General features: G+C 39.6%; 1 protein-coding gene across 1 annotated transcript in view; it reads right to left on the bottom strand.

Moving 5' to 3' along the window:
* TMEM135 (transmembrane protein 135) overlaps positions 1-27,149 on the bottom strand; it is a 206,862-nt gene that overhangs the window by 167,786 nt on the left and 11,927 nt on the right. Inside the window, exons 2-3 of the mRNA XM_060771135.2 lie at positions 23,406-23,533; positions 18,288-18,380 (exon numbers count right to left, since the gene is read on the bottom strand). Coding sequence (XP_060627118.2) covers positions 18,288-18,380; positions 23,406-23,533 — 221 coding nt within the window. The remainder of the gene's footprint in view (positions 1-18,287; positions 18,381-23,405; positions 23,534-27,149) is intronic.

Below are 27,149 nucleotides of genomic sequence, written 5' to 3'. Positions count from 1 at the left end.
TGTATCTGTACACGTTTAATTGGTCAGCAAACAGAAATTCTCTTCCTACTGGATCAAATGGCATTCTCCAAAGAGGGCCAGCATTGGAAGTGGTCATGCTCTGTCTCAACCACAGATAAATGCCTCAATTAACCAGGAAGAGGGGAGAGAAATCTATGCTTGATATTTCCTCCAGCTTGGGGCGTTCTGGTGCCATCAGATAAAATATTACAACATCCCTTAGGCTAAACTGTCTCTAGAGGTTTGGTCTGCATTTAGCTTTAAGAGAATTCAGTTGAAGAGAATAAATTAAGCAACATCTCGGCCATTTATTCACATATTGTGTGTGAAGGCAAATCACTGCATGTATTAATTTAAACTGGAGGCAGTGGTAACTTGAGAAGTATTTTATGGACATAAACACAACTCCATAAAACTGTTCATAGCAGCTATCCTTCAGAAACCAAAATGATGTCTTCCTCTTTGTAAGGTTAAACCCCACGTAAGTGCCATAACTAAATCTAAAATGGATTGTTCAAACCCATAAATAAATCAAGAAATCACACATTTATCTTCTAAACAGCTGTCTAACTGAGCAGCCTACTGTTCCAGATCTAGAACTATGACGGGGGTGAAAAGGAAGTCTGAAATAACAAAGCAATGCAGTCAATGTTTAGGTTATGCTTAATCACTCACACCCACCTATTTCCTACTTTCAGTTGAAGTCTGACAGTGAGACACCAGTGCAAAAGTTCACTTAACACAAATAAGAATGTCTAACCGATCAAAAGAATAGAGAACACAAACACACAACTTAAGCTGAATGTAAAAGGAGAACTGAAATATAAGTTGTTTTGAAAGCTTGTGTCTCTCATGACATGTGGTTTCTGGATTTCCAGTTAACAATTTCAATCACCATTTCAAACATTCAAAGTAGACTAAGTAGACTAAATAATGCAGTGGGATAGAGAAATATGTCCACAGCCTGATGAGAATGGGCAAAACTTAAGATTAAGCAAGAAGGCTACTCCACAAAATATTCAAGGGTGTGTAAGTCATGTACAACAAAGTAAAACCAACAGGCATTAGATATTCTTGAGAACTTTGTCCATTGGTTTTTTTCTTCTTCTAAGAGTCACGATTATCTTTTACAGCATTGTACTGTTACAAACTCATTAACTGGGGAACAATACTTACAAACTTAGCAATCTTATTTGTCTTAAAGCTATTGTGGAAGCCTGAATTGAAATGTTGAAGAGTGCCCTTGTGATTGCACAGCTCCACTATATGATACAATCCACATTCAGCCCTGATCAGTCCAGATGCCTGAAAGAATGAAGATTTTCCTACCAAAATATTCAAAATTTAGAGTAAGAATGGCTGCCCTGGTAGAGAAGTCTGAAGATAAGGGTGACCTAGAGATAGTGTAGTCGCTGCCATCTTGGACTTGGACACAAAGGACTAATGAAATGAGAAAATAATCTTTGATACTTACACCCTAACAAAGTAGAGAATAAGAATCATAGAATCATAGAATTGGAAGAGACCTCGTGGGCCATCTAGTCCAACCCCCTGCAAAGAAGCAGGAAAATTGCATTCAAAGCACCCCCAATAGATGATGATTCAGCTTCTGCTTTAAAGCCTCCAAAGAAGGAGCCTCTATCACACTCTAAGGCAGAGAGTTCCACTGCTGAACATCTCTCAAAGTTAGGAAGTTCTTCCCCTAATGTTCAGGTTGAATCTCCTTTCTTGTAGTTTGAAGCCATTGCTCCGCATCCTAATCTCCAGGGCAGCGAAAACAAGCTTGCTCCCACCTCCCTATAACTTCCCCTCACATATCTATACATGGCCCTCATCATGTGCCCTCTCAGCCTTCTCTTCTGCAGGCGAAGCATGCCCAGCTCTTTAAGCCGTTCCTCATAGGCCTTGTTCTTCAGACCCTTGATCATTTTAGTTGCCCTTCTCTGGACACATTCCAGCTTGTCAACATCTCTCTTCAATTGCGGTGCCCAGAATTGGACACAGTATACCAGGTATGGTCTGACCAAGGCAGAATAGAGGGGTAGCATGACTTCCCTGGATCTAGACACTACACTACTACTTATGCAGGCCAAAATCCCATTGGCTTTTTTAGCTGCCACATCATATTGTTGACCAATGTTTAACTTGTTGTCCATGGGGATGCCAAGAACATCTGACTAAACCAGACATGGGCAAACTTGGGCCCTCCAGGTATTTTGGACTTCAACTCCCACAATTCTAGGCATGGGCAAACTTGGGCCCTCCAGGTGTTTTGGCTGTTAAGAATTGTGGAAGTTGAAGTCCAAAACACCTGGAGGGCCCAAATTTGCCCATGGCTGGACTAAACAGTTCTGTGTTTTACTGCTTGCGCACTGCTGTTTGTGATTCTTCTTCATAAACAGGTGACTCTTTTTATGACAAGACCTACAATTTTTGACAGAGCTTGATTCCTTGGTATCTTGGGGAAAAAAGCTTTGCACCCATATGAACCAAGGGAAACTAGCAATTTGGTTTTGTCTGTGCAGCTTCAAATAGTTTGAACGGAGATTTTATTCCTTTGCCTATGTATCTGAGAATTTAAAAACAGCTAAAATGAGATGTAAAATCAGTAGGTTTTGAGTATTTTTATTAACAAAATCTAAAACAGATAGTACAGTTGACATGATATTTAATATTAAAGCAGATAACTATACAATCAATACATACATACATATTTTACTAACTGAATCATATCCTCCAGAAATTAATGTCATAAATACCAAATGAAATTCTACTTTAAATTTTATAAGGAAGAAAATTTACTGCATAACATCATGACAGCAGGATACCTATAGACAAAACGCTTAAGGAATCTGTGTGTTGGCCAAAACTACCACCTCTTAAATAAATAAAAACTTTCTTTTTATTATGTAACTGGAAAGTAGCTAAAATTGTAGCTACATTTATAAAAAAAGACAAGACAACTCCACAAGTTTGGAATGTTCAGTCTGAATATTACTTGGTGGTCTGAAGCCAATGGTATCATTCCCTATACCAGTGGTTCTCAACCTGTGGGTCCCCAGATGTTTTGGCCTTCAACTCCCAGAAATCATAACAGCTGGTAAAAAGGCTGGGATTTCTGGGAGTTGTAGGCCAAAACATCTGGGGACCCACAGGTTGAGAACCACTGCCCTATACTTTAGCAAAAGAGTCATTGACCAACACCCCCCCCCCCCCCCCGCCCCAAACAACAGATAGTTACTACATAGAGCTGTGGTCTGGGAATGGTGGTATTTTGAGAGATCTGGAAACTGTCAGGCTGGTAAATTTCTCCCAAGATGAGACATATCTCATCTGACAATTTTCTAAATTATTCTTTTTTGCCATTGATACCTAGGTTTGGACCTGAATCTGTTTTACAGAAAATGATTTGTAATATTCGGTGGTCTGTTGCGTGGAATCCCAGAGAACAGAATGGGGAGGAGGGAAACGAAAAGCTTGGCAAAACAGATGAAGAGAGCTGGATTTATTGGCTACTAGAGAGGATGGAGTTAAGTCTGCATTATACCTGAGGCAGGGGTCTGCCACGGGGCTCCTGGAGAAGATCCTGCAGCATCTTTTCTCCCTCCCCACCATCGGAAAAGTTCCTTAGGCTCCTCTTCCAGAGAGGGCTCTGCTGGGAACTCAATTTCCCAGCAGCACTTGCATGGGGCGGGCAATGAAAATCTCTTGGAGAATGGGAGTTTCTCTCTCTCTTCCTCTGTTTCTCAGCCAATATAAAAAGCCTAGTTGTGTCCATGCTCGGATTGGCTGAGAATAGACACAACCGGCGACTACATTTTCCAGAATCCTCTCCTGCAGTTTGTCTTATTTTAAAAAATGTTATGGTAAAAACTTAAAATAGTTCTAATAATCAGTAAATTGGTGAATTGTTCTGAAACTTGGCAGGCCTGCAGTTCTAAATGGGTCTAAAACCAAGGTAGGTTTCATGCAGATAGGTCTTCAAATAACTGAGGATTGAGTGTTTGCCGAATGAAAACGGCAACATTCCTCCCAATTTGAGTAACTTCCCAGTAAACAGAATGAGGAGTTAGTGGAAAATGGGCACCAAAACGGTGTACCTTTTTGGCCAAAATGCACACCTCTACTGATTTCCATATTATCATTTTTTTTCTTAATCAATAAATCACAGTGTGCTCCCAATTAGTAAGCATGACCTACAAAGATCCGTAGTAGACCATATAGGTAATGTGTAGGAGGACAGGGATGCCAAGTTCTGTCTGTGGCATCTCCAGTTTAAAAGATCAGGTATCTAACAAGCCTACTATTCTAGGCAAAGGGTGGGAGGACATGGATTTAACCAGCTGTATCTGTCACTTCCAAGCTCCATTCTCTGAGTGTAAAGGAGGAGGGTGGATAGTAGAATAGCTGGGTGGAGACAGAAGGAAGGAAGGAAAAAGCCAAGAGAGGAAGAAATTGATGTATGAAGGTGTTTTTTAATGTAATTATTTAAGTATCACCCCAGCAATAAAAGCAGTAAAGGAGCATAAAGAGGTTCAATGAAGTTCTCTCAAATTATAATATAGAAAAACAAACCAATAAAAATATTTTTTAAAAACTCCATACAAACCAATGGCCTCCACTTCTAACAACAAAAAGGCCATGGGTATTTGAGGACCTCTTGCTGAGCAATGAAATAGCCATCCCACCATGTATTTCAATCCTCCATTCAGAAATGGTCTTACAATTTTTATTATTGATTACAACAAGCCAGCCATGATAGAACTAGGTGATGCACTACCATATATTCAGTCTCAATCCTGATTCTCCTGAAACTTTACTATCTTACTGAACTGAGAAAGGAGAGAAATGCCTCACCCCTAACATACTTTAACAGCAATATTAATAAATTTGTTAAAGTGTAGGATTACATTTGATGGTTTTCAGGAAATCTGCTAAATTCATATTATTCAGAATAAGACTAGGAATTAATTTACTTTCCCAAAATCTGGCTCTCAGGGAGACATAAACTCCAGGACATATATTGGAATCATAGAATCATTGCGTTGGGCCATCCAGTCCAACCCTTGGGCCATCCAGTCCAACCCTCTGGATGAACCAGCGTTGTCCGTAGATGCCTCCTATGTCATGAGGTCAGCATGACTGCATAGAGTGCCATTACCTTCCCACTGAAGCAGTACCTATTAATCTACTTACATTTGCATGTTTTCGAAATGCTAGGCTGGCACCATCTGGAGCTAGCAACAGGAGCTCACCCCATCTCGTGGATTCGAACCACTGACCTTCTGGTCTGCAAGTTCTTCAGTTTAGCAGTTTAACCAGCTGTGCCACTGCGGTCTCACATATTAAGCAATGCTATAATCCCAAATTATTATCTCAAGTAACTTTCTTCAAGACCATTTAATCTAACTGAATTCATTCATTACACTGGATGGGATTTGGGGTGGGATTGTGTTTAAAAATGCATTTTAACTGTATTTATTATGTTTCAATTGTATTTTTAACCAGACACATGTACACTCTCTAATTGTTTTATAATTTCTGTATTCACTTATTTCAAATTGATCAAAGTGTGTGATTGTTAGCTGCCTTAAGTCCCCTCTGGGAGAAAGGTGGAATATAAGTAAGGAAAATAATAATAATAATAATAATAATAATAATAATAATAATAATAATCCCTAGTTCCAATGATTGTACTTGCCTCTAAAAACAGTCCTGCTTTTCTTCAAAGCTTTCCTCATTTACACCCTTCTCTTTTGGCCCTCCTTCCCTGTTAACATCTCCAAAAACTGCTTCTTACAGCCTTTACCACTTTCCAAAACTTTTCCCTATTTGTGTCAATTCCATATTTTTCAACTTCCTAGTTGCATCTCTGCCGGCTCCCTTCCACATCTTCTAAAGATGTTTTTGAAGACCTTCCACTCACAGTCCTATTTTCATGCCATCACTGTGCAAGCTTCTCGGTTGTCTCCTCATGCCAGCTGATCATTCTGTCTAAAGTCACTATGGGTCCATCAGTCAACAATGGCTACAAATCCATCTCCACCAAACCCTTCAAATTCCATTAGCAACAACTAATAACAACTGGAAAGCTGAAGCTAGTTTATCAGCTCTGCATTCTAATGACAGTCATCATTAAGTTTGATACTCATAAATTACTCATAAATTAGGCAGCATTGAGAAATCGTTTGAAACATACTTCAGAGCAATGGATTTTTAGAGATTACTGGAACATGGAAGAGAAAGAGAGGGAGGAGATAAATCATTTTCCAAGGAGGCACTGTCAAAATTTGACAAACAAGATAAAAGGATATTTGAGGAAAGTTAGAAACCAAGTATGTGTGAACCAGCCTGAAATATTTATGAAAAAAACATGTACTCCCTTGTCCACCTTAACAACAGCACTGAAGAGTTCAAATACTTTCAAGATGAGACAAGTTACTCCTACATCTCTGGTACTTAAACTTTCATCTATTAATTCCCAGGACCTTTAAAAAAAACTGCTCTGGTGGTCAAAGAATTTCTGCTCTCTTCTACAGACTGAGTGGGAGAATTTCAAAGGCAAGCAAAATGGATGTAAAGCTCCAAAAACTGTCAGTTTAAAACTGACTGTGAAGCACAGTTTTGTTTCTGTATTTGGATTGCTCTCCCAGATAACCATGTCTTTTCACTTCAAGATCTATACCAGCGTTTCTCAACCTGGGGGTCATGACCCCTGGGGGGGTCGCGAGGGGGAGTCAAAGGGGTCGCCAAAGACCATCACAAAACACAGTATTTTCTGTTGGTCATGTGGGTTCTGTGTGGGAAGTTTGGCCCAATTCTATTGTTGGTGGGGCTCAGAGTGTTCTTTGATTATAGGTGAACTATACATTCCAGCAATTAAAAATCCAAAATGTTGAGGTCTATTTCTCCCAAACTCCACCAGTGTTCGCATTTGGGCCTATTGAGTATTTGTGCCAAGTTTGGTCCAGATCCATCATTGTTTGAGTCCACCGTGCTCTCTGGGTGTAGGTGAACTACAACTCCAATCAGTCAATGCCCACCAAACCCTTCCAGCATTTTATGTTGGTCATGGGAGAACTGTGTGCCAAGTTTGGTTCAATTCCATTGCTGGTGGAGTTCAGAATGCTCTTTGATTGTTGGTTAACTATAAATCCCAGCAACTACAACTCCCAAATGACAAAATCCCCACCCAATGCCAGCAGTATTCAAATTTGGGCGTATCAGGTATTTGCACCGGGACTGTGGCGCAGCTGTCTGAGTTGATTTTTTTAAAAAAACAATAAATCATGGTATTGACAACACAAATTAGGAATTGGAGATAACTGAAATACACTGAAATACAACACCATCTGAGCTCTGTGAGTGCAGCATTTTTCCAAATGAAGAAGAGTGTTTGAGGACCAGGACATCCGTAGGGATACCAAGGTGCATGTTTATAAAGCTATTGTCCTCCAAACCCTGCTATACATCTGTGAGACATGGACTATCTACAGACATCACATGCAACTCCTAAAACGATTCCATCAGCGTTGCCTTCGAAAAATCCTGTAAATCTCTTGGGAAGACAAGCAGATGAATGTCAGTGTGCTGGAAGAAGCAAAGACCAACACCATTGAAGCGATGGTCCTCTGCCATCAACTCCGCTGGACATGCCACATTGTCTGGATGCCTGACTACCATCTCCCAAAGCAGTTGCTCTACTCTGAACTCAAGAACGGAAAACTGAATGTTGGTGGGCAGGAAGAGAGATTTAAAGATGGGCTCAAAGCCAACCTTAAAAACTCTGGCATAGACACTGAGAACTGGGAAGCCCTGGCCCTTGAGCACTCCAGCTTGATGTCAGCTGTGACCAGCAGTGCTGTAGAATTTGAAGAGGCACGAATGGAAGGCGAAAGAAAGAAACATGCTAAGATAAAGGACCGCCTTCCACCTGGAAACCAATGCCCTCACTGCAGGAGAGTATGCAGATCAAAAATAACCTATGGACCCACCGCCAGGACACCGATCTTGGAAGACAACTCGGACAATGAGGGATCGCCTAACATAACACAACAGGAGATAACGTATTTTATCCAGACTGCCTTGTGAGCTTATTCTGTACCAGAGTAACTACTGCCTAGAAGCACCAAAGAACAGGAAACATTTTAATAGAATTAGGCACTGAAGTTTGAATATACCACAGCCACAAACATTAATTTGCAATAACATTTCGCGTACATACAATTTGTGTTTAAGTTGTCAAATCCACAAAAGCCACAGCAATTTTGTGGTGTTTCACTCATTGTGCCTATACTATGGAATATTTAATGGGCAGCATGCCATACTTGCTGAAAACACTATGCCATACAATCCATATCTGTAAAGAACTTGTTTTCTCCTGCACCTGGAGAGCAGAAACTCTGCACTGTTAAAATTTCGAAGTAGGAAAACTCATTACAAACACAGACTGAAAACTTTTGTAACTCTAGTACTAAAAAGGGATCCAACTCAGTTCGCACATTGCAAAAATGAAGACTCTGCTTTTTAAGACAGACTTGTGAAGTCTTTCAGGGAATTGACAGAGGCTTCATCCCACGGTCTGAAGAATTAGTTATAAATGTCCAGCTAGCGTCCTGCTCTGGGTTTCCCCTCCACCCCTTCCCCCAAAACAAAGGCTCTTGAACTGAAAGGTGTGAGATGTAGCCTAAGGTTTCTTTTTATAGCCAAATTATAAAACTTCAACTTAGAGGAGTTAATAACGGCACCAGTGACACAGCCTGCTCTACAGCAGGGAGACAGGCGCCACTATAATGTCCCAACCGCTAAGTCAATACTAATTCTGCCTAGAGGACACTTGAAGGGGGAGAAGGGGACACAAACAAACACGCCCCTTCAAAGCAACTCTGGAACTTTATTTTGATGAGTGGTAATTAGATTCCTTTACTGGAATGCATAGTAGGGTAATTAAGCAAGGGAAAGCATACAGAACTAGGCTCATTAGGCAAGTAATACAACAATTAACTTTAAATGAGTTCTAATTGCCTTTCTTACAACCACACTGAAGTGATCACTTTCCTTTTACTCAACAGGCAACTCCACTTGCTTAGGAAGGCTAATAAAGGACAATATCCTACTAACAGTTTTGAATGAAATTATAATTGTCACAATATTTAAGCAGCACAGTGATAACTTTTTCAGCAATAGTGTGTTTTTTGTATAATTATAAAACTTCTTCATTTTGGAGAAGAAAGTAATTCATAGAGTTGCCCGATATTTTACCAGAGGTCTATCAGACAATAATGTCAGGAAAATAAGGACTTGCTTCCCTTCTCTTTGACCTCCTCTTAATCATTTTCAGATAAAAATCCAAGAAAAAAGGTACTCCCTCTGTACAGCGGTTCAAACCAGTGGTTCTTAAACTGTCCTCCGTGGAGCCCTTGGGAATCTGTGAAGCATAATGAAGAGTTCCCCGTTTTCCTCCTCCTCCCAAGCTTTCCCTCCTCTTTCCTGCTCCCCCTCCCCACCTCCCTTGCCACCAAAAGCCTTTCCCCCTGCCTCCCCATCCTTTTTTTCCTCACCTTTCTCACCTCCCAGATCCTTTCCGCCATGCCTTTCTTGCTTCTAAAACCCTATTTTCCTCCCACCGCTCAGGGGTAGCTTGATTGTGTTTTTCCTGCATGGAAAAAGGGAGTTAACTGGATGGCCCCTGGGGTTTGTGCTATTATTATTATTATTATTATTATTATTATCAGTATTACAAAGGCTAGGGGGCCATCTGTTGGGGGTGCTTTGCATGGCAGAAGTGGATTGGACTGGATGGCCCCTGGGGTGTTCCACTGAAATACTGTTAAATTCATTTTGATTAAATTTGTTCTTCATTTTAAATACTGTATTGTTCTCCCTCCCTTTCTTTCTTTCTCTCTCTCTCTTTGGCACTACTAACAAGATATGTATCGTTTGCATAGAAATTTCTTCATGTTTTCTTCTATTAGTTCACACAAACACTCTTCATCCATCTGCCACTGGCCTGGACTTTCTGTCAAATTTTCAAAAGCAATGCATCAAAAAGTTTGCCCAGACCTGAGATAGATAGATAGATAGATAGATAGATAGATAGATACACACACACATTATATTTAATGTAATATAATATATAAACATTTCTTGGGGCTCCATGCAAAACATTTGCTTCAAAAAGGGCTCCACAGCTGAAAAAGTTTGAGAGCCCCTGGTCTAAACACAGTCTAACAAAGTAAAAACACTTGAGGAAAAAGTTAAAGTCCCAACTTTTTGACACTTTCCAATCATTGGGCAGAAAAAGCATGACTCCTAAAAGGGGTTAGCCTTAGTTAGGACTTCTATGGAAGACTGAAAACATGGTCACCATAAGGCAATGGCCAACATGAAGGCACATACACACACAGGGAAAGTGAGAGAGCATGCAAGGAGGGAACCAAACCAGGATCACTCAGCTAACACTTGCAAGTCAAGATTCAGCCAGTTCTCAAAGGGCTGGCCAAATACACTTTACTTTCCCCAACTACCACTATGCATAGAAAATGAGAAACTGTTGCAGTCCAGACCAGGAAAAGCCCTCTGACTTTAAACACCACACAGTTGAGTAGGGAAACATCCCTTTATTGAAGATAATTAAAGAGCTGTAAAGTAAAAAAAGCACTTTAAATAAATAGGTAAATCCAATTACGTAGGAAGATAAGCTGAAACAAAGTAGTCCAGGGTAAAAGTCCATCAAAGTCCATGAAAAACAAAGGAAAAAACTTATCTAATAAAATCCAAGAAACCAGGAAAAATGAATCCAAGGCATGAATATAAAACCAAAGAATGTAAAAATATCACAGTTGAGTTCAGGATGATTTTCTGCTTCTGTTTATAATCACTGGGACTAATGCACAATAATGGAATGATGACCAGCCTACACAGAACTTCTAGTACCAAGAGCATTACAGAATCTGCTTACTTGCCCTCTGCATAAGTATGCATATTTATTTATTTATTTACTATATTTATAGCCCGTCTTTCTCAGCCATACAGCGACTCAAGGCGGGTTACAGATTGGCACAATTCGATGTCAGGCATTCATAAAAGTGCCATTGAAAACAATCAACATTACAATATATAACATATATAAAAACCGTTAAATCATATGATCATCGGTGCCATCTTGTTAAAAATGTTACCCAATAACATCGTCTGGCCATTCCATGTTCATCATTCATAGTTCCGTGTTATCTATTCTGCTGCATTCTCAAAAGCTTGCTCAAAAAGCCAGATCTTAACTTTTTTTTCCGGAAAGTCAGGAGGGAGGGGGCTGATCTAATATCCCTGGGGAAGGAGTTCCGTTGCTGGGGGGGCACCACTGAGAAGGCCCTGTCCTTCGTCTCTGCCAATCACACTTGCAAGGCAAGCAGGATCGAGAGCAAGGCCTCCCCAGATGATCTTAAGCTCCTAGATTGTTCATAGGAAGAGATACATTCGGACAGGTAAGGTGGGACGGAATCATTTAGGGCCTTATTGGCTAGAGCCAACACTTTGAATTGTGCTTGGTAGCAAATTGGCAGGCAGTAGAGCTGTTAGAAACCTGGCTGCCGCCCATTGGACCATTTGAAGCTTCTGAACAGTCTTCAAAGGCAACCCCATGTAGAGCGCGTTGTAGTAATCTATTCGGGATGTAACAAGAGCATGGACCACCATGGCCAAGTCAGACTTCCCAATGTATGAGCACAGGTGGCACACAAGCTTTAACTGTGCAAATGCTCCCCTAGTCACTGCCGAAACTTGAGGTTCCAAGATCAGCGATGAGTCCAGGATCACACCCAATCTGCAAACCTGTGTCTTCATATTCCATTTGAACTCATTAGTAAATACTCATATTTCCTCACTAGAACCCCTGAAATGAGAGAAAAATGTTACTTTTCCCCCGGCAAAAAATATTATTTTAAACCAGCCCAGTAGATCAGACTAATATATTTTCAGAGTAATGTTAAGTGATCAATGCCACATCAGAGGAGCAGTAAAGTGCATGTTTATATTACTCTGTACATTGCTTGCCCAGAAATTCTCTATTTTTTCCATATTACACTGTCCAGAAACCATGGTGGGAAGAAGTGTAGTGTTCCTTTCCAAATGAAAATCACTGCTCATGCTATCCAAACAGAAGGACTATGAAAGTGAAAAGAGTAGTGGAAAATCTCATGCAAACTGGGACGTATAAAGGAAGGCTTGCCATGTGATCATCTGAGAGGTAATTTCAAGTAGCTTCCCAACTGGCAATCATTATGAGTGACACCACCCCAAATGTGAAATACCTAATTTGAAGTAAGAGGGGAAGTTAATTCTTCCTGTTCTTTGAATGCTTCTTAGAAGGCAGTATAAAGACCTACTGGCAAGTTTTGCTGCATGCTTAACAACTTGTGTATTTTTTGCAAGCAACACTATTTTTCCCCCAAAGTTTTAGACGTGCAAGAAAAGGAAGTTCAGACTGTCCTTGGCTGAGAGGCAAAAAGTCATCCCAAATCTACTCATGGAATGAAATCATAAAGCCAATTGAACCAATAACATCTTACAGAAACCCTATCAACTCACCATTTGAAAAGAAGTCATTAAAACTGAAATGTTGCATATATTGTAACTACAAGGGGTATTTTTTAAGTAAGGTCCATTTTGTTGTAGACACTAGTAGTTCGCACGCATACCGCAACAAGCGCGTGCGTCGTGTACCGGCATGCCTTGGGAACAACTGTGCTCAGTTCTCTGTAGCTAACCTGTACAGTTCTGTTCTGTGCTTTAAAAATGTTTAAGACTATCAACTCACCCTCCACATGTGAGGTTCGCTCAGTGATATGGTTTTTGTCAGCAAGGAACCTGCCTTCTGCAGAAATTCATCGACAGATTTGTGAAGTGTATGGTGATACTGTTATGAGTGAAAGCAAAGTGCGTAAGCGGGTACGACAATTCAAAGATGGCCGTGACAATGTCCATGATGATTTCTTTGGGGAGGGAGTTCCAGAGATCAGGAGCGATCACGGAGTAGGCCCCCTCTCTTCTTCCCACCAATCATGCTTGTGACAGGCGTGGGACCAAGAGCAGGGCCTCCTCTGTTGACCACAATGCATGAGATGGCCTGTATAAGGAGATGAGATTAGACAAATAGCCTATTTAGAAATCTTCCCCTCAAAAGGGAAATTATCTCCTGAAAGAGTTATAATCAGGGAGTCTCCATTTAAGCTGTATCACCAATACTTGTTTCCACAACAAGCCACATTTTTCAAAATCCAATTATCACAGGGCAGAAAGTGAAATGAAATTTTCTGAACAGGGGGACAGATAGCAAAACAAACACCATATGCTATCCAAATAAAAATATGCATTTTAGCTGGAGTTACACTTGAAAAATGTACCTGTTCTGACTTACATACAAATTCAGCTTAAGAACAAACTTACAGAACCTATGTTGTTCATAACTTGGGGACTGTCTGTATACGGTACAACAATGTCATGACAACATATAGCTAAAAACAAAATAGAAATACATTTGAACTAGGAATTAACCAGGAAATGAAAACATGAAAACTGCTAATCTTCAGTAGAATATACTCACTGAATAATTTCTAAATGAATGGGAAGTCAATACTTATGTAAAACTCACTGATTAAATGGCTTTACAATACTTGTGAGTAGCCACTGGTTGTAGGCCAGGACATTGCAGAAAGAAAGAAATATCTGAGTCGCCTCCGGGCTGATATGAGCAGGGTAGAAATAATGCAAATAAATAAATAAATCTATTGAATAGGTGAGGATGGGGAAAAAGACAAGAACTGTATGGGTTTGCAGTGTACCTTTTGGAGAAAAGAAACAGAAGGCACAATTAACATGCTCTGGGGAATATACCACCTCCACAATGCATATGGCACTTAATGAGCCAGTGTAGGTGGCACATATACAGTTAATAATTCCATGATAGCTAGGACTTCAAGTCCCAAGGCAGAATGTAGTCCACCTACACGGCAAGTTGTCATTATAATGTGCCTTCTCTTACTTACAACTAATCTGGCTGGTTATGTATACTGTTTATATTTGATCCTGTTTTAATATTCACTTACTAGTATATTTTAAATTGTTACGCTGATGCTTTTATGTTAAGCCGCTTTAAGTCCCCTTCAAGGAAGGTAAAGCGGGGTATAAATAAATATAATAAAAATATTAATAGAAAACATGATTCTGAACTGCCCACCATGGCTAGATCTCAGCAGCTGATGAAATCCATCCCATCTGTCACTGCTGTGACCTCAGAGGGTGAGAAGAATGGGCAGAATCTACTGAACTTCACCCCTCCCAACACTTGGATTTCCTTTTCCTTGTGTATTATGTCTTATTTAGATTGTATGAGAGCACAGATCAATCAAATTAACCCTCCTGGTTGAAGAGCATAGTATAAATATTCTAAATAAAGGCAACAGACCTAAAGGCAAGGTATAGGGTTCCACGTGGTGTTTCATTTAGGCAGTAATCAAAGCCAGACCTATATGTCTCCTCAGCTTGGGAAAGTTGTTTTTTTGGAAACACCTGCAGGTATATCACTGGTAGCAATGAGCAGACACTAATCCTGAACAGGGACAAGGGTTTAGTTGTGCTGGCTCAAGACAGACAGGTTTAGTTCACTTTCCTAGAACCACACAATGATCATTTGAGGAGGAAACTAAGCTATGTACCCCTCCAACACAGCCTAGAGGAAGGAAAAGAGAAAGTTGGGCATAAATACAGCTCACTATAGCTGGTTTGAAGAAGGAAGGATTTAGATTCCTTTCACTCCAACACATATGTATTGGGAAAAGGGAAATTTCCCCCACTTTAATATCACAGAAAATTTTTCAGCATGTCTATATTTATAAGCACATGCTTTGAGAGGTAAATAGTACAGATCAACATAGCATGAAAAATATAGCACCCAAAACTGGACTGAGGGGGGAGGATGTGGGGACAGAATGGTGCATAGACAGTCTGCCCATTTTCCTTCTCTAATTCTTGGCAACCTCTATATGCCAGCTTCTTGCCAGGCCTATTTCCTTTCAAGGAACCTAGCAGGAGTTAATGAATACTGCACCTGTTCTCACTAATTCCTTTTACCCTCTCTGGTGACTCCTTCGGTTGTCAAGAGCAGCTATGGGTGAGAACAACATGAACACAGCAGGGGAGAAAACGAAGGGCTTCATTCCTGAGGACATCTTTAGGAACCTAAGTAGATGCAGATGACTAGAGAAGGGTGTGCAGATGCCTTAGAGAAGAGTAGAGGTCAAATGGAGGAACAAGATACAGAAATGAAGGGTACTGTCAAGGATCTGTGAACTAGTGAAAGATACAGACGAGCAATGTGACCTATCAAATCATGTTGATAAAACAAGCAAACCATTTACTCTTGAAAATATTAATAGGACATGACTTCCACAGAGAATCCCTTCAAGAAACCTCCTTGCCTACTCCATCTTCAACTGTGTACACTAACCCAAAAAAAGGGGATAGCATAGGCATTTTTGGAGGAGGGAGCATTGGATACCAAGGGACAGAAAACCTCTTTCAGTCCAGAAGAATAATCTCAATTTCAGATAATTTGTTAGGGGCCATATTCCAACAGTGTGTGGTGCCAAAAACAAGAAGGTAGGATCAAAAACCTGATGCATATTTTAAGACCTTAGAGTCCTTACAGTAACTATACCATCTGTAACCATCAATCTTTTACAATGGAAAGAAAACTACAAAATCTAGGAAAACTCCAAACACTGATGCCCCTATGGACTCCAAAGAGACAGAATGACGCCGTGGGAGGGACACAGTTTGTACTGCTCTAGCTTCTATTTTTAAGCTTTTCTCCTGTAGCACTATCTTAAAATCTTTAAAATACACAACAATAGTCTTTTGCTTCCATTATTTGTAAGAGAATCTAAACAAACATCACTTTTTAAAAAAGGAAATGGAAATGAGCATTCAAATTGAGAAATGAAGTTAAGAGAGCACATTAATATCTCAGCATAAGAACCATGGCAGAATAGGCTAAATCATTGCCCAATCCAGCACCCTGTTTGTCACAGGGACCAACTAGGTGCATCTGATAAGCCTAGAAACACAACATGAGGGCTACAGTCTGCTGATGTTTCTCACCAACTAGAACTCAGAGCCATGCTGCTTTTAATCAAAGAGGGAACACATAACTTGCAGCTTTATCTCATGGGAATATGGGAAGTCGCCCTACACTGAGTCAGACCATTGATCTATCTCAGTGGTTCCCAATCTTTTTTTGACCAGGACCACTTGACCAGGGATCACTCTCCAACATTAGTACAAAAAGGGTTATGAATCAGTTTTTGATCAATTTTAGATTCGGTTTGGTTATTTGGGGTGCTGATTCAGAAAATTGCATTGGATAGACCATATCAGCTCTAGTATCTGACACAGAACATATGCCATCCAGTAGTTGCCATCTTCTCGCCCACAAAAAAACGTATTTAATAAGCCTCAGCACTATAACAAGACCAGTCACTCTTATTGCAATGGTGTAGTAACGGTGAGGCCACAGACCATATTTTAGTTACTGGGTCCACAGACCACAGGTTGGGTGGGAACCACTAATCTATCTAGACCAGTATTATTGACACTGGATAGCAGAGTTCCAGTAGGGATATTTTCTATTTAAAAAACAAGAAGGCAATTCAAGATAGCATCTAGAGAATGTCCACTCCTTTAGAAGCCCTATCTAAGGTGAAATACCTTAACAATCACTATAAATTGGACTCGATGATAGTCAACAACACATAATCTTAAATAAAATAATAGTTGAACATATACTAAACTTTGTAGTTCATAATAAAATACAAACATGGTAGACACATCTTTAAATACCATCAGACATAAACTTGGATCTCAGCAGAGGAGACAATTCATGTGGAAATGATAAATGACAACAACAGAAACTGATGAAGCAACGTCCGGCTGATAAAGCAACTAAGGGGATTATTAAACTATTGTACTACTGGAATTGTACTTGTCACTTCTTCAGTAAGGGTCAAAGCAAAACATGAAAAGTTGATTTTCTGGAAAAACACAGACATAAGGCACTGGCTTTTGCTCTCTATAAATACTAAGATTCTCCACATAGTTCTCCAGGGGGCTTTCCAACATCAACTATGTGCTGCAAAGGCACATGTTAACTTGGTAAATAAAAAAATCTGAAAAGGATTAATTTTAAGGCTGTTGTATGAAATTGGTGCATTGAGCTTTTCAGCTAATGCTTATAGTCCTTATTCTCTCTCTCTTATTTATTTATTTATATATATATCGATATATCATTTGTTTGAAACAATACTGTATGCAAATACTAAAAATAGCTACAGCTTTATCTGTTTCTTTTCCTGCCTTCTGAAATCTGAATGACTCCCACCCACAGCAATGCAGAACCCAGGTTTCAGCGGTGACCAGGGGAGCATTTGCACAGCTTAGGCTTGTGCGCCAGCTGCGCCCGTACCTCGGGAAGTCTGACTTGGCCACGGTGGTACACGCTCTGGTCACATCCCGCCTTGATTACTGCAACGCTCTCTACGTGGGGCTGCCCTTGAAGACGGCCCGGAAGCTTCAGCTAGTCCAGCGCGCGGCAGCCATGTTACTAACAGGAGCGGGACGCAGGGAGCATACAACGCCCTTGTTGTTCCAGCTCCACTGGCTGCCGATCTGCTACCGGGCCCAATTTAAGGTGCTGGTGTTATCCTACAAAGCCCTAAACGGTTCCGGCCCAAAATACCTTTCGGACCGCATCTCGGCCTATGAGCCCACGAGGGCCTTGAGATCGTCTGGGGAGGCCCTTCTCTCGATCCCGCCTGCTTCACAGGCACGTCTGGCGGAGATGAGAGAGAGGGCCTTCTCGGTGGTGGCTCCCCGGCTGTGGAACACCCTCCCTGTTGACATCAAACAGGCGCCCTCCCTTATGTCTTTCCGTAAGAGCCTAAAGACATGGCTATTTGAGAAGGCATTTAACTGAGTGTTACATTAACTGGTAATGACAACTGGAACGGAATATGGACTACGAGATTGGTTATGATTCTACGATAAGACGGAGCGGATTATTTTAGTGTAATTATATTATTGTGTATTAGTGATACGTTGATTTCTCGTTCTTGCTTTATTGTAAATTGTCTTTTATATGTTGTACACCGCCGTGAGTCGCCCTAGGGCTGAGAACGGCGGTCAACAAATGCAGCAAATAAATAAATAAATAAATAAACCAGCAAGAGAACACATACCTGCTCTTCCTCTCAATAAGAATAGCCACGTAAGAAGCTGGTAAAGCTGCACCAAGTCCAGGGGTCCAAAAATAGAATTTACCCAGGATCTTCCTGAAAGATAAAGCACATAGTTTAAAAAACGTATCGAAAAAAATTAATAAGTATTCTTAAAGGTTCATATGTTCTAGATCAGGTTAGCAAAAGTATGGCCTCGGGGCTTTAAGGATTCCACCACATGGTGGTTTTGTGGCCCTCAAGTCCACCAAGCTCTCTTTTCTGGCCAAAACAAAGGGGTGATCTGCTTCTCCTCTTTAAAATAAGGTGCAGCATTCCTCTTTAAAATAAGGTGCAGGGCACTTGCTATATTCATATATTTTTAAAAAGCAAAATCGAAACCAGTCATAGACTTCTAGCTATATTCTTTCCCCCCATTTTTTGACTCCATGCAGCTTCCACATACCCACCACAGTTGCCCACTACTGATGTAGATAAAGAGTGCAATTATTCAAATATAATGTATGGCATTCAAATGGCAGCATGTATGGGATTCTAAGGACATTAAGTGAGGCTCATGTTTCTGGGCATGAAGGCCATTCCCTCTTGAGAGTACAAGAAAAATTTGTTGGGATCTGAATATACTTTCAGTACATCTAGTTCCACTCACAAGACAATTCTAATAAATGAAAGGATGAAATTACTTTTTAAAATTCTCCCACCCCACCCAAAAAAAGCCCTTTGCAATCTCTCATCAACAATCTTCTGGAGAAGGTTAGAGGAGGTTCCAAAACAGTGTGGGAGTAGGGAAATAATTAGTAAAAATTTGTTTCAGAAGCAAATTGAGAACATACTGCAAGTTGCTTCTGATGTGAGAGAATCGGCCGTCTACAAAAATGTTGCCCAGAGGATGCCCAGATATGTTACCATCCTGTGGAATGCTTCTCTCACATCCTAGTATTTATTTATTTATTATTCGAACTTATATGCCGCCACTCACCTGGGGCTCAGAGCGGCTTACAAGAACAGGCTAAAATCGAACACAATTTAAAAACAATTTAAAACAATTTAAAAACAGCAATATCAGAGATCATGTATGGAAAGCTGGGGCTGACAGACAGGGGCTCATCTCGTCTCGTGGATTCGAACCGTTGACCTTCAGGTCAGCAATTCAGACAGTACAAGAGCTCAACCCATTGTTCCACCACGGCTGCCATATAAAATCCAGATTATCTGCTTTGAACTGGATCATTTGGCAGTGCAGACTCATATAATCCAGTTCAAAGCAAATAATGTGGATTATTTGCTTTGATAATCTGGATTAAATGGCTGTGTAGAAGGGGCCTCGGTCCTTTATGCAAATGGAAAGAACCCTTCCTTTTAAAGAAGGGGAAGTGTGGCTTCCAAGACTTGTGCATGTGCATGCAGTCTGCTTGTATTCATGCACACGCTTGCATTGCCGGCTAAATACAGCCAACTGTCATCTTCTGATTCTTCTAAAATAATACATCAAAGAACCTCATAAAATTGATAGTTTTAACACCTCAAGGAGTATATGTTTTACAGCATCGTTTCAGAGATTACTTTGATCCAAAAAAAATTATGTACATTTTCAGAGTGACAAGCTCTTCTATGACAAACTGGAGATTGATCCACAAGAACGCTTCATGTGATGGAACCCTTCAGAAGACTCCCCCCATTCCCCCGCGGAACCCTAACTTTGTCCCTATGCATTGTGGATCCACAAGGGTCTTCATTCTTTCATCTACTCCTATTGCCTAAGTGTTTTGTATAATGTAGTACGTTTGGAAATAAAGAAAAAACATTTTAAATATAACCAAAATTCTTTATTTTGGTACAGGAAAATATTGGATTCACACCTAAAGTGATGAAGAAAATTGTTTAATTTATTTTCGAGGTTTTGACTCCGGCCCTGTTTACCTCTCCGAACGTATTCTCCCCTACGAACCATCAAGACCACTAAGATCGTCTGGAGGGGCCCTGCTCTCGGTCCCACCGCCTGCACAAGCACAGCTGGTGGGGACCAGGGACAGAGCCTTCTCGATGGTGGCCCCTCGACTTTGGAACTCCCTGCCATTAGAGATCAGAACTGCCTCCTCCCTCATGACGTTCAGGAAACTAACAAAGACCTGGTTGTGGAACGCGGCATTTGACAACTGATTTAATTCTTTGCCCACATGAAAGGGGGATGATGAATGGGATTGTGATGGTGTTGGACGTTTTGGCTCTTTTAACTGTGATGATAATGTTTTAATGTGTATGGTGCTGATATTTTAATCGTGTAATGAAGTGGCATTGTGTTGTTATTGTATATTCTTTGTATGTTAACACATGTTGTGAACCGGTCCGAATCCCTCTTTGAAGGTGAGAGGGTCGGTGTATAAAACCTCGAAATAAATAAATAAAAAAATTATGAACTTAAAATAGTTTTGAAATTGGGATTTATGTCCAACAGCTAAATATGTAAATTTGGGACAACATTTATGTATTTATTTATTTACTATATTTTTATCCCTCCCTTCTGATCCCAAAAGGGAGTCAAGGCGGCTTTACACATAGGCAAAAATTCAATGTCATTAAAAAAAAAAACATACAATTAAAATAGACATTTACATAGACATCCAACTTACTCCTAACTTTGTAACTTAAGTCAAAAAGCCTACAATGTTTTTGTAGAACCCTAGGATTTTGCAGAATGCAGTTTGGGAAGTGGTGATCTACACTATGGCAAACATTTATTACCCACCCACCAGCAAAAATGGTTACAACCCAGATATATTGGTTTAAAGGTTAAAAAAAATAGGTAACTTTGACCATCTATATACATCTATCCTACAATTTGTTAAAATAGTAATACTCTGCTTGAATTATTCCATTTCATGTGTTATGAACAAAAATCCAACACATTGCATGAGAACTAAGCCACTTCAACTAATATGATCAGATTACAGTGGCTAGGATTAATATTTGAACTTAATGTTTTGTGTTTAGCATTTTCCATTTAGGTATGAAAAAAATGACATTTTTTAGAAATACAAATAAGTAGCAAAACTGAATTTTGCAAACAGATATGCTTTTTTATGCATGCTAAATAGATAAACAGAGTAGCAGACACTGGTTTAGTGTTACAATCATTTGCATGAAACAAGAAAAAGCTGCCATCAGAGAGCTAAGCAGAAAACTAGAAAAGTAAGTCTCACAAGCTTGTATCACACAAATGAGGAACTTTGGTAGAGGTGCTCAAGCAAGCTAGTAAAAATGTTTGTGAGCCAATAACATTTTTCAAGAGGTATTTACAAGTTCTTGTTTGTTGTCTGTTTGTCTGGTAAATTTCAGGGCTCATTCCAGCTCTGTGTTTCACTTGGAGAACTGATATTTCAGTCCTAAAGGTAAAGGTTTTCCCCTGGCATTAAGTCTAGTCACGTCCGACTCTAAAGGGGTGCTGTTCATCTCTATCTCTCCATGTCTAAGCCAAAGAACCAGCTTTTTCTGTAGACACCTCCTAGGTCATGTGGCCGGCATGACTGCATGGAGCGGCGTTAATTTCCCACAGAAACGGTATCTATTGATCTACTCACACTTGCATGTTTTCCAACTGCTAGTTTGGCAGAAGCTGGGGGTAACAGCAGGAGTTCACCCTGCTCCCCAGATTCGAACCACCAACCTTTTGGTCAGCAAGTTCAGCAGTTCAGCTGTTTAACCCATTGCACAACCCATTTCAGTCCAACCTAACATTAAATATTTGCATTTTCAGATTTATGTGCAATAGTTGACCATCCCATGCCTTTCCATATATTGCTGTTTTGAATGTTGTTCAAATATGTAGCAAAGAATCATTTAGAGACAAAACAGACAACCCCCTCAGAACAAAAAAAACTGTTCTTATATGGTCTTGTTCTGGACATCATTCAGAATCCCAACCACAACTGAGACATGTGGCATGCACATACAGAAATGACATCACTCTCAATTGGTGCAACATGGGTACACTGGGTTCAAACAAAATTTTAATATAGAGGGTTCATGCACACCTCCATATGTTTTTGGACTACAAGTCTCAGCATTCTTTTTTATTGTTACCATCTGGCAGACAGTATAGGATGATAAAAACAAGGACAAATAGACTGAAAGACAGCTTTTATCCTAAAGCTGTGACTATATTGTACTCCGTGGTTTCACACTGGTGTGGCATTAATGGTTGTGCAACAGCGAGTAGAACATGGAAGGACAGGTGCTTTGTTTTGCAATACATATTGTGATTGGGGATGGCATTTAATTTTGTTGTATGATGTACAGTGAAGAAAAATTATTCTATTATTCTGCAATGTGTACATACATAATGTCATTGGGGATGGTATTTAATTTTGTTGTATCATGTACAATGAGAATAAAGTTATTCTATTATTCTATGTCTCATCATGATTCAGGCTTGCTAGAACCTCTGGAATTTGTAGTCCAAAAAAACCTGGGAGGCCACATGATTCTCAACAATCCTGGCACACAGTTTGAGAATTTCAAAGTTACAAATTAATTAAGATATCATGAGGCCATTAAAAGGGACAGAAAGGGAATTAGAACTGACTGGCATTGCACAGTCGGTGCCCTTCCCACCTTCCTCAAGGGATAGCTTTATGTTCCAATTAATACAGTTCATTTTTAATGCTTGTCCAACCTACGTGCCCTAAAAAAGAAACAAATTACACCAGTTTATCAGGTAGGCTTTTTATAACATGCTGAAGTGTGAAAATGAAGAAGATAAAAGACGTTTCCTGAGAAGAGAAATAGACTTGTTTTCACTGCCCTGCAGGAAGGCCTCGGATGAAAAGCAACCAAAGTTTAAGTGGTAGGAAACAGCATTTGTCTGTCATTTCCAGAATACTAAAAATATGGGCATATTATACAAAGCTCAGCAAATAAGCCTTACAATAGGATGGAATTTGCTACAACAATATTAATAAGTAATGATGGGCCATCAAGCAGAAGTTAATTAAACGTTGTTTTTTTCCAAAACAAAAAGTGTGTCTAGCTTTGAAAAACCAAAATAGAGATCAATTTGAAATTCATTATGGAATAAGGTATATCTCAACTTCTGACAAAGACAGAAAAATCAAGTTCACTAACCTTAAAATGCAGAAAAATGCAATGTATAGACTTCCATTTGCTGTCAGAAAGGATGTTGATTGCAGGATTTCAGGGAGCAGTTTGTGTACATAATAATCAAGTTTTCTCTTTCGCAGAATTGCAGCAATCTGAAAGAGATGTGTCAGTTGGAGATGGTTTACTTATGAGCTGTATTTTTATCCCACCATTTTGCCAATAATAATAATAATAATAATAATAATAATAATAATAATAATCCAATTCAACAGCCAGCAGAGTGTCTGCTGTGGACTCGTCTTCAATGGCAACCCCACGTAGAGAGTGTTACAGTAGTCTAAACGGGATGTAACAAGAGCATGGACTACCGTGGCCAAGTCAGACTTCCCAAGGTACAGGCGCAGCTGGCACACAAGCTTTAACTGTGCGAATGCTCTCCTGGTCACCGCTGAAACCTGGGGTATAATAATAGTATACCGCCCTATCTCCCCAAGGGGACTCATTGCAGTTTCCAACATATAAGGCAAAACATTCAATTGCCAGAAAGGAAAACCATACAGACAAATTAAAATAAACATCATAAAACATAAAAATCACGAAAACATACACAAAAAGATTAAGAATAATTATAGCTCCATCAGGTGGAATCAAAATACCAATGGCCAGGATTAGAAAATGGTCATGGCCAACTGCAAAAAGGGCTGGGAAAGTGGTAATGTAACAAAGTATCATAGGGCCAGGGAAGTGGATGAAATGAAGAACAAAGTACTATCTAATGGCCTAGGGAAATGGCCAAAGAGTACAATGGGCTCAATATTTCCATGGGGATTTGGTTCTGGGACTTACCACATACACAAAAAAGAAACAGATCTGACCCATTATTTATTCTTGAAAGTTATGAAACAGTTTATAAAGATATTGACTATGATGGAAAACAACTACCATTCAACAAATGTGCTATGCTTGAATAAAGGTTAAGTTCTTGTGTGTTGACCATTTTGTCTTTGCTTTTATAAAATGTCATTCTTACACCACAATTCATGCCTGCAAGTATATGTTACTATGTGCACTCAGAGAAAAGGTTTTGTACTTCACAGTGTTTCATTCTATTTAAGTAAGAATTCCTAGAAACTCAAAGAGGAAAGGGAGGCTAATGTCCCTCTCAGGACAAATTCCAAAATAATATTTTACTGCCCTGGAATTGCTCCTGGAACAATTTCCTAAGAGACACAAACAAGGGGGTATTTTTAATCTAACTAACAGCCCAATTCTATGCATGCTCACGCTGAAGTCCTGCTATGCTCAATGACGCATACGTTCAGTTAAGAGTACAAACTTGCAACATAGTCATCAATACTTCCCCATTGAAAATTGCACAAGATTTATCCAGGAACACAATGTTAACTCACACAATTGAAATGTACCTTGTACACTTAATTCAGCTTAAATATGTCTGCATGGATACGGGAAGGCGGGGTTTATGAAGCTGCAATCCAAGTCAGATTTTAATATTTCCACCTCCTGATTAGGAAAAATTGAAAAATTCCTAAGTGGCCAAAACTCCTATCTGCTATGTTTCTCTAGTCTCTAGCTTCAAAAACTAAAGGTCCCCAAAAACAAATGTTGACATTCATATCAAATTTTTAACGGGTAGGCTTCATGACCTTGTGACAAAGATGGAGGAAATATTATTGTAGACTGCAGATTGTCCCAATCCATTTTTACTTTTCCTTCTTTCCAACTTTATTTTCTTTTTGACTTCTTTTTCTCCATCCTTTTTCTCTCACTCCATCCTTATGCTTTGTCTCAGGAGTAAATAGGACTACTTCAGGTGCAATGTGATTCTAGCATGGTTCTAGTAGAGTGACTTTTTAATGACAGATATATGTCATCAGTTGGAGACCCCTCCCAACAGCACTAACTGCTGTTCTGGGCCAGAGCGAAGAGAGAGAGGGGTCAGGGGACAGTTCCACCTTGTCTCCTGTGCTATGATAATAATATAATATAATTATTGTATATACATATATTATTTATCATATTATAGTGTAATACAATATTATACTACTAAGAATATGATATTATAATTCTATATTTTATATTACCTGTAGTACTACTAATAATATTACAATATAATGGTAGAGTACAATATAGTAATATTTAATACTGATATTGTACTATGCTAATAATATATTGTGTGTGTGTGTATATACACACATATATATATTGTATATATACACTATATATATATATATATATATATATATATATATATATATATATATTGTAAGCCGTTCTGAGTCCCCTTCGGGGTGAGAAGGGAGAAATGCCGTAAATAATTAAATAAATAAATAATATATCATTCCCAGGTATGGAGATTCCACAAAGGTTGAGATTTTGCTTGAGGCCTCTTAAGTTAGTTCAGTTTCAAGACAATGTCTTATGTGTTGAAAGGGAAAAACTATGCTGACCTAGTTCAGGATGACAATTGCTTTAAGGATTACTGAGCAAATGGAAGAAAAGTGATTTCTGTGCATGAAAAAAACCTGTAAAAAAACTCAGGCTTTCAGTTTGCAGGGGCAGCCACTGAGAAGGCCTTATACGTATTATGTTCCCACCAACTATATCTATCAAGGTATAATAGAAGTCCTACTCCCTTCTCAGGGGATGCAGCAATGCAGTGGGTTAAACCGCTAAGCTGCAGAACTTGCTGATCAGTGGTTCGAATCCACAGGACGGGGTGAGCTCCATTGTTAGTCCCAGTTTCTGCCAACCTAGCAGTTTGAAAACATGCAAATGTGAGTAGATGAATAAATACCACTTCGGCAGGAAGGTAACAGCACTCCATGCAGACATGCTAACCAAATGACCTAGGAGGCATCTACGGACAACTCCAGCTCTTTGTTTTAGAAATGGAGATGAACACCACCCCTGGGAAGTCTAACTCAACTAGACTTAAGTTCAAGGGGAAATCTTTACCGTTACCCACTGCCTTCTCTCCAGCAGTCTTGCATTCTGTCCAAGAAACACTTCCCAAGAATTAAGTAGAGGTACAAGTTTTGAACTGCACATGGAAGGGTAGATCACTCTCTCCCAGATTTAATTGTAGGAATAACTGAACATGTTTCCCATTAGATATGGTTTGGATGTTCTAGAAAGGAGCCAACGCACCCAGGACAGTAACTTCATCACCTTGGAAACAGCTTAATACTTCTTGGCTTGCACTTACTAGACCAAAGTCTAGAGAAACTCTGTGGAGAATATAGACAGCCTCCAACAGTAGCACCAGATATCAACACAATGATCTCATCTAATTTCAAAATTCAAGTAGGGCCTGTTTTGATTTTTATCTGGAAGGAAGATCACAAGGTAGGACTAGAAAGGAAAGTTGTCTAAGATACTGGAGAGGTCATGCTGAGAATCAATGCTAACAAGACTGTCTTAAAGAGATAAATCGTATGACTCAGCACAAGGCAGTTTTCTACATTCCTAATAAACAGAAAGATTGATGGCTGATATAGATCAACATCCATAATATTTGCTATTTCCGGATGGCCACAATAACTTCACATGAAAAGAATGGCTGAAATTCAAATGCCTAAAATAATATGGTTTATAGAGAAACTTTTTCTTGTAAGAGTTGCTATACAGGTTGAGAATCCCTTATCAGAAAGGGTTTGGACTAGAAGAGTTTTGGATTATTTTTTTCAGATTCTGGAATGCCTGCATTTGCTTACACACAAATAGTGGGATGCCTTTGAGATGAGACCC

Source organism: Anolis sagrei, chromosome 3 (assembly GCF_037176765.1).
Source record: "Anolis sagrei isolate rAnoSag1 chromosome 3, rAnoSag1.mat, whole genome shotgun sequence".
NCBI lineage: Eukaryota > Metazoa > Chordata > Lepidosauria > Squamata > Dactyloidae > Anolis > Anolis sagrei.
Note: the sequence above shows the minus strand (reverse complement) of the source record. Positions and strands in the feature narration are given on the sequence as shown.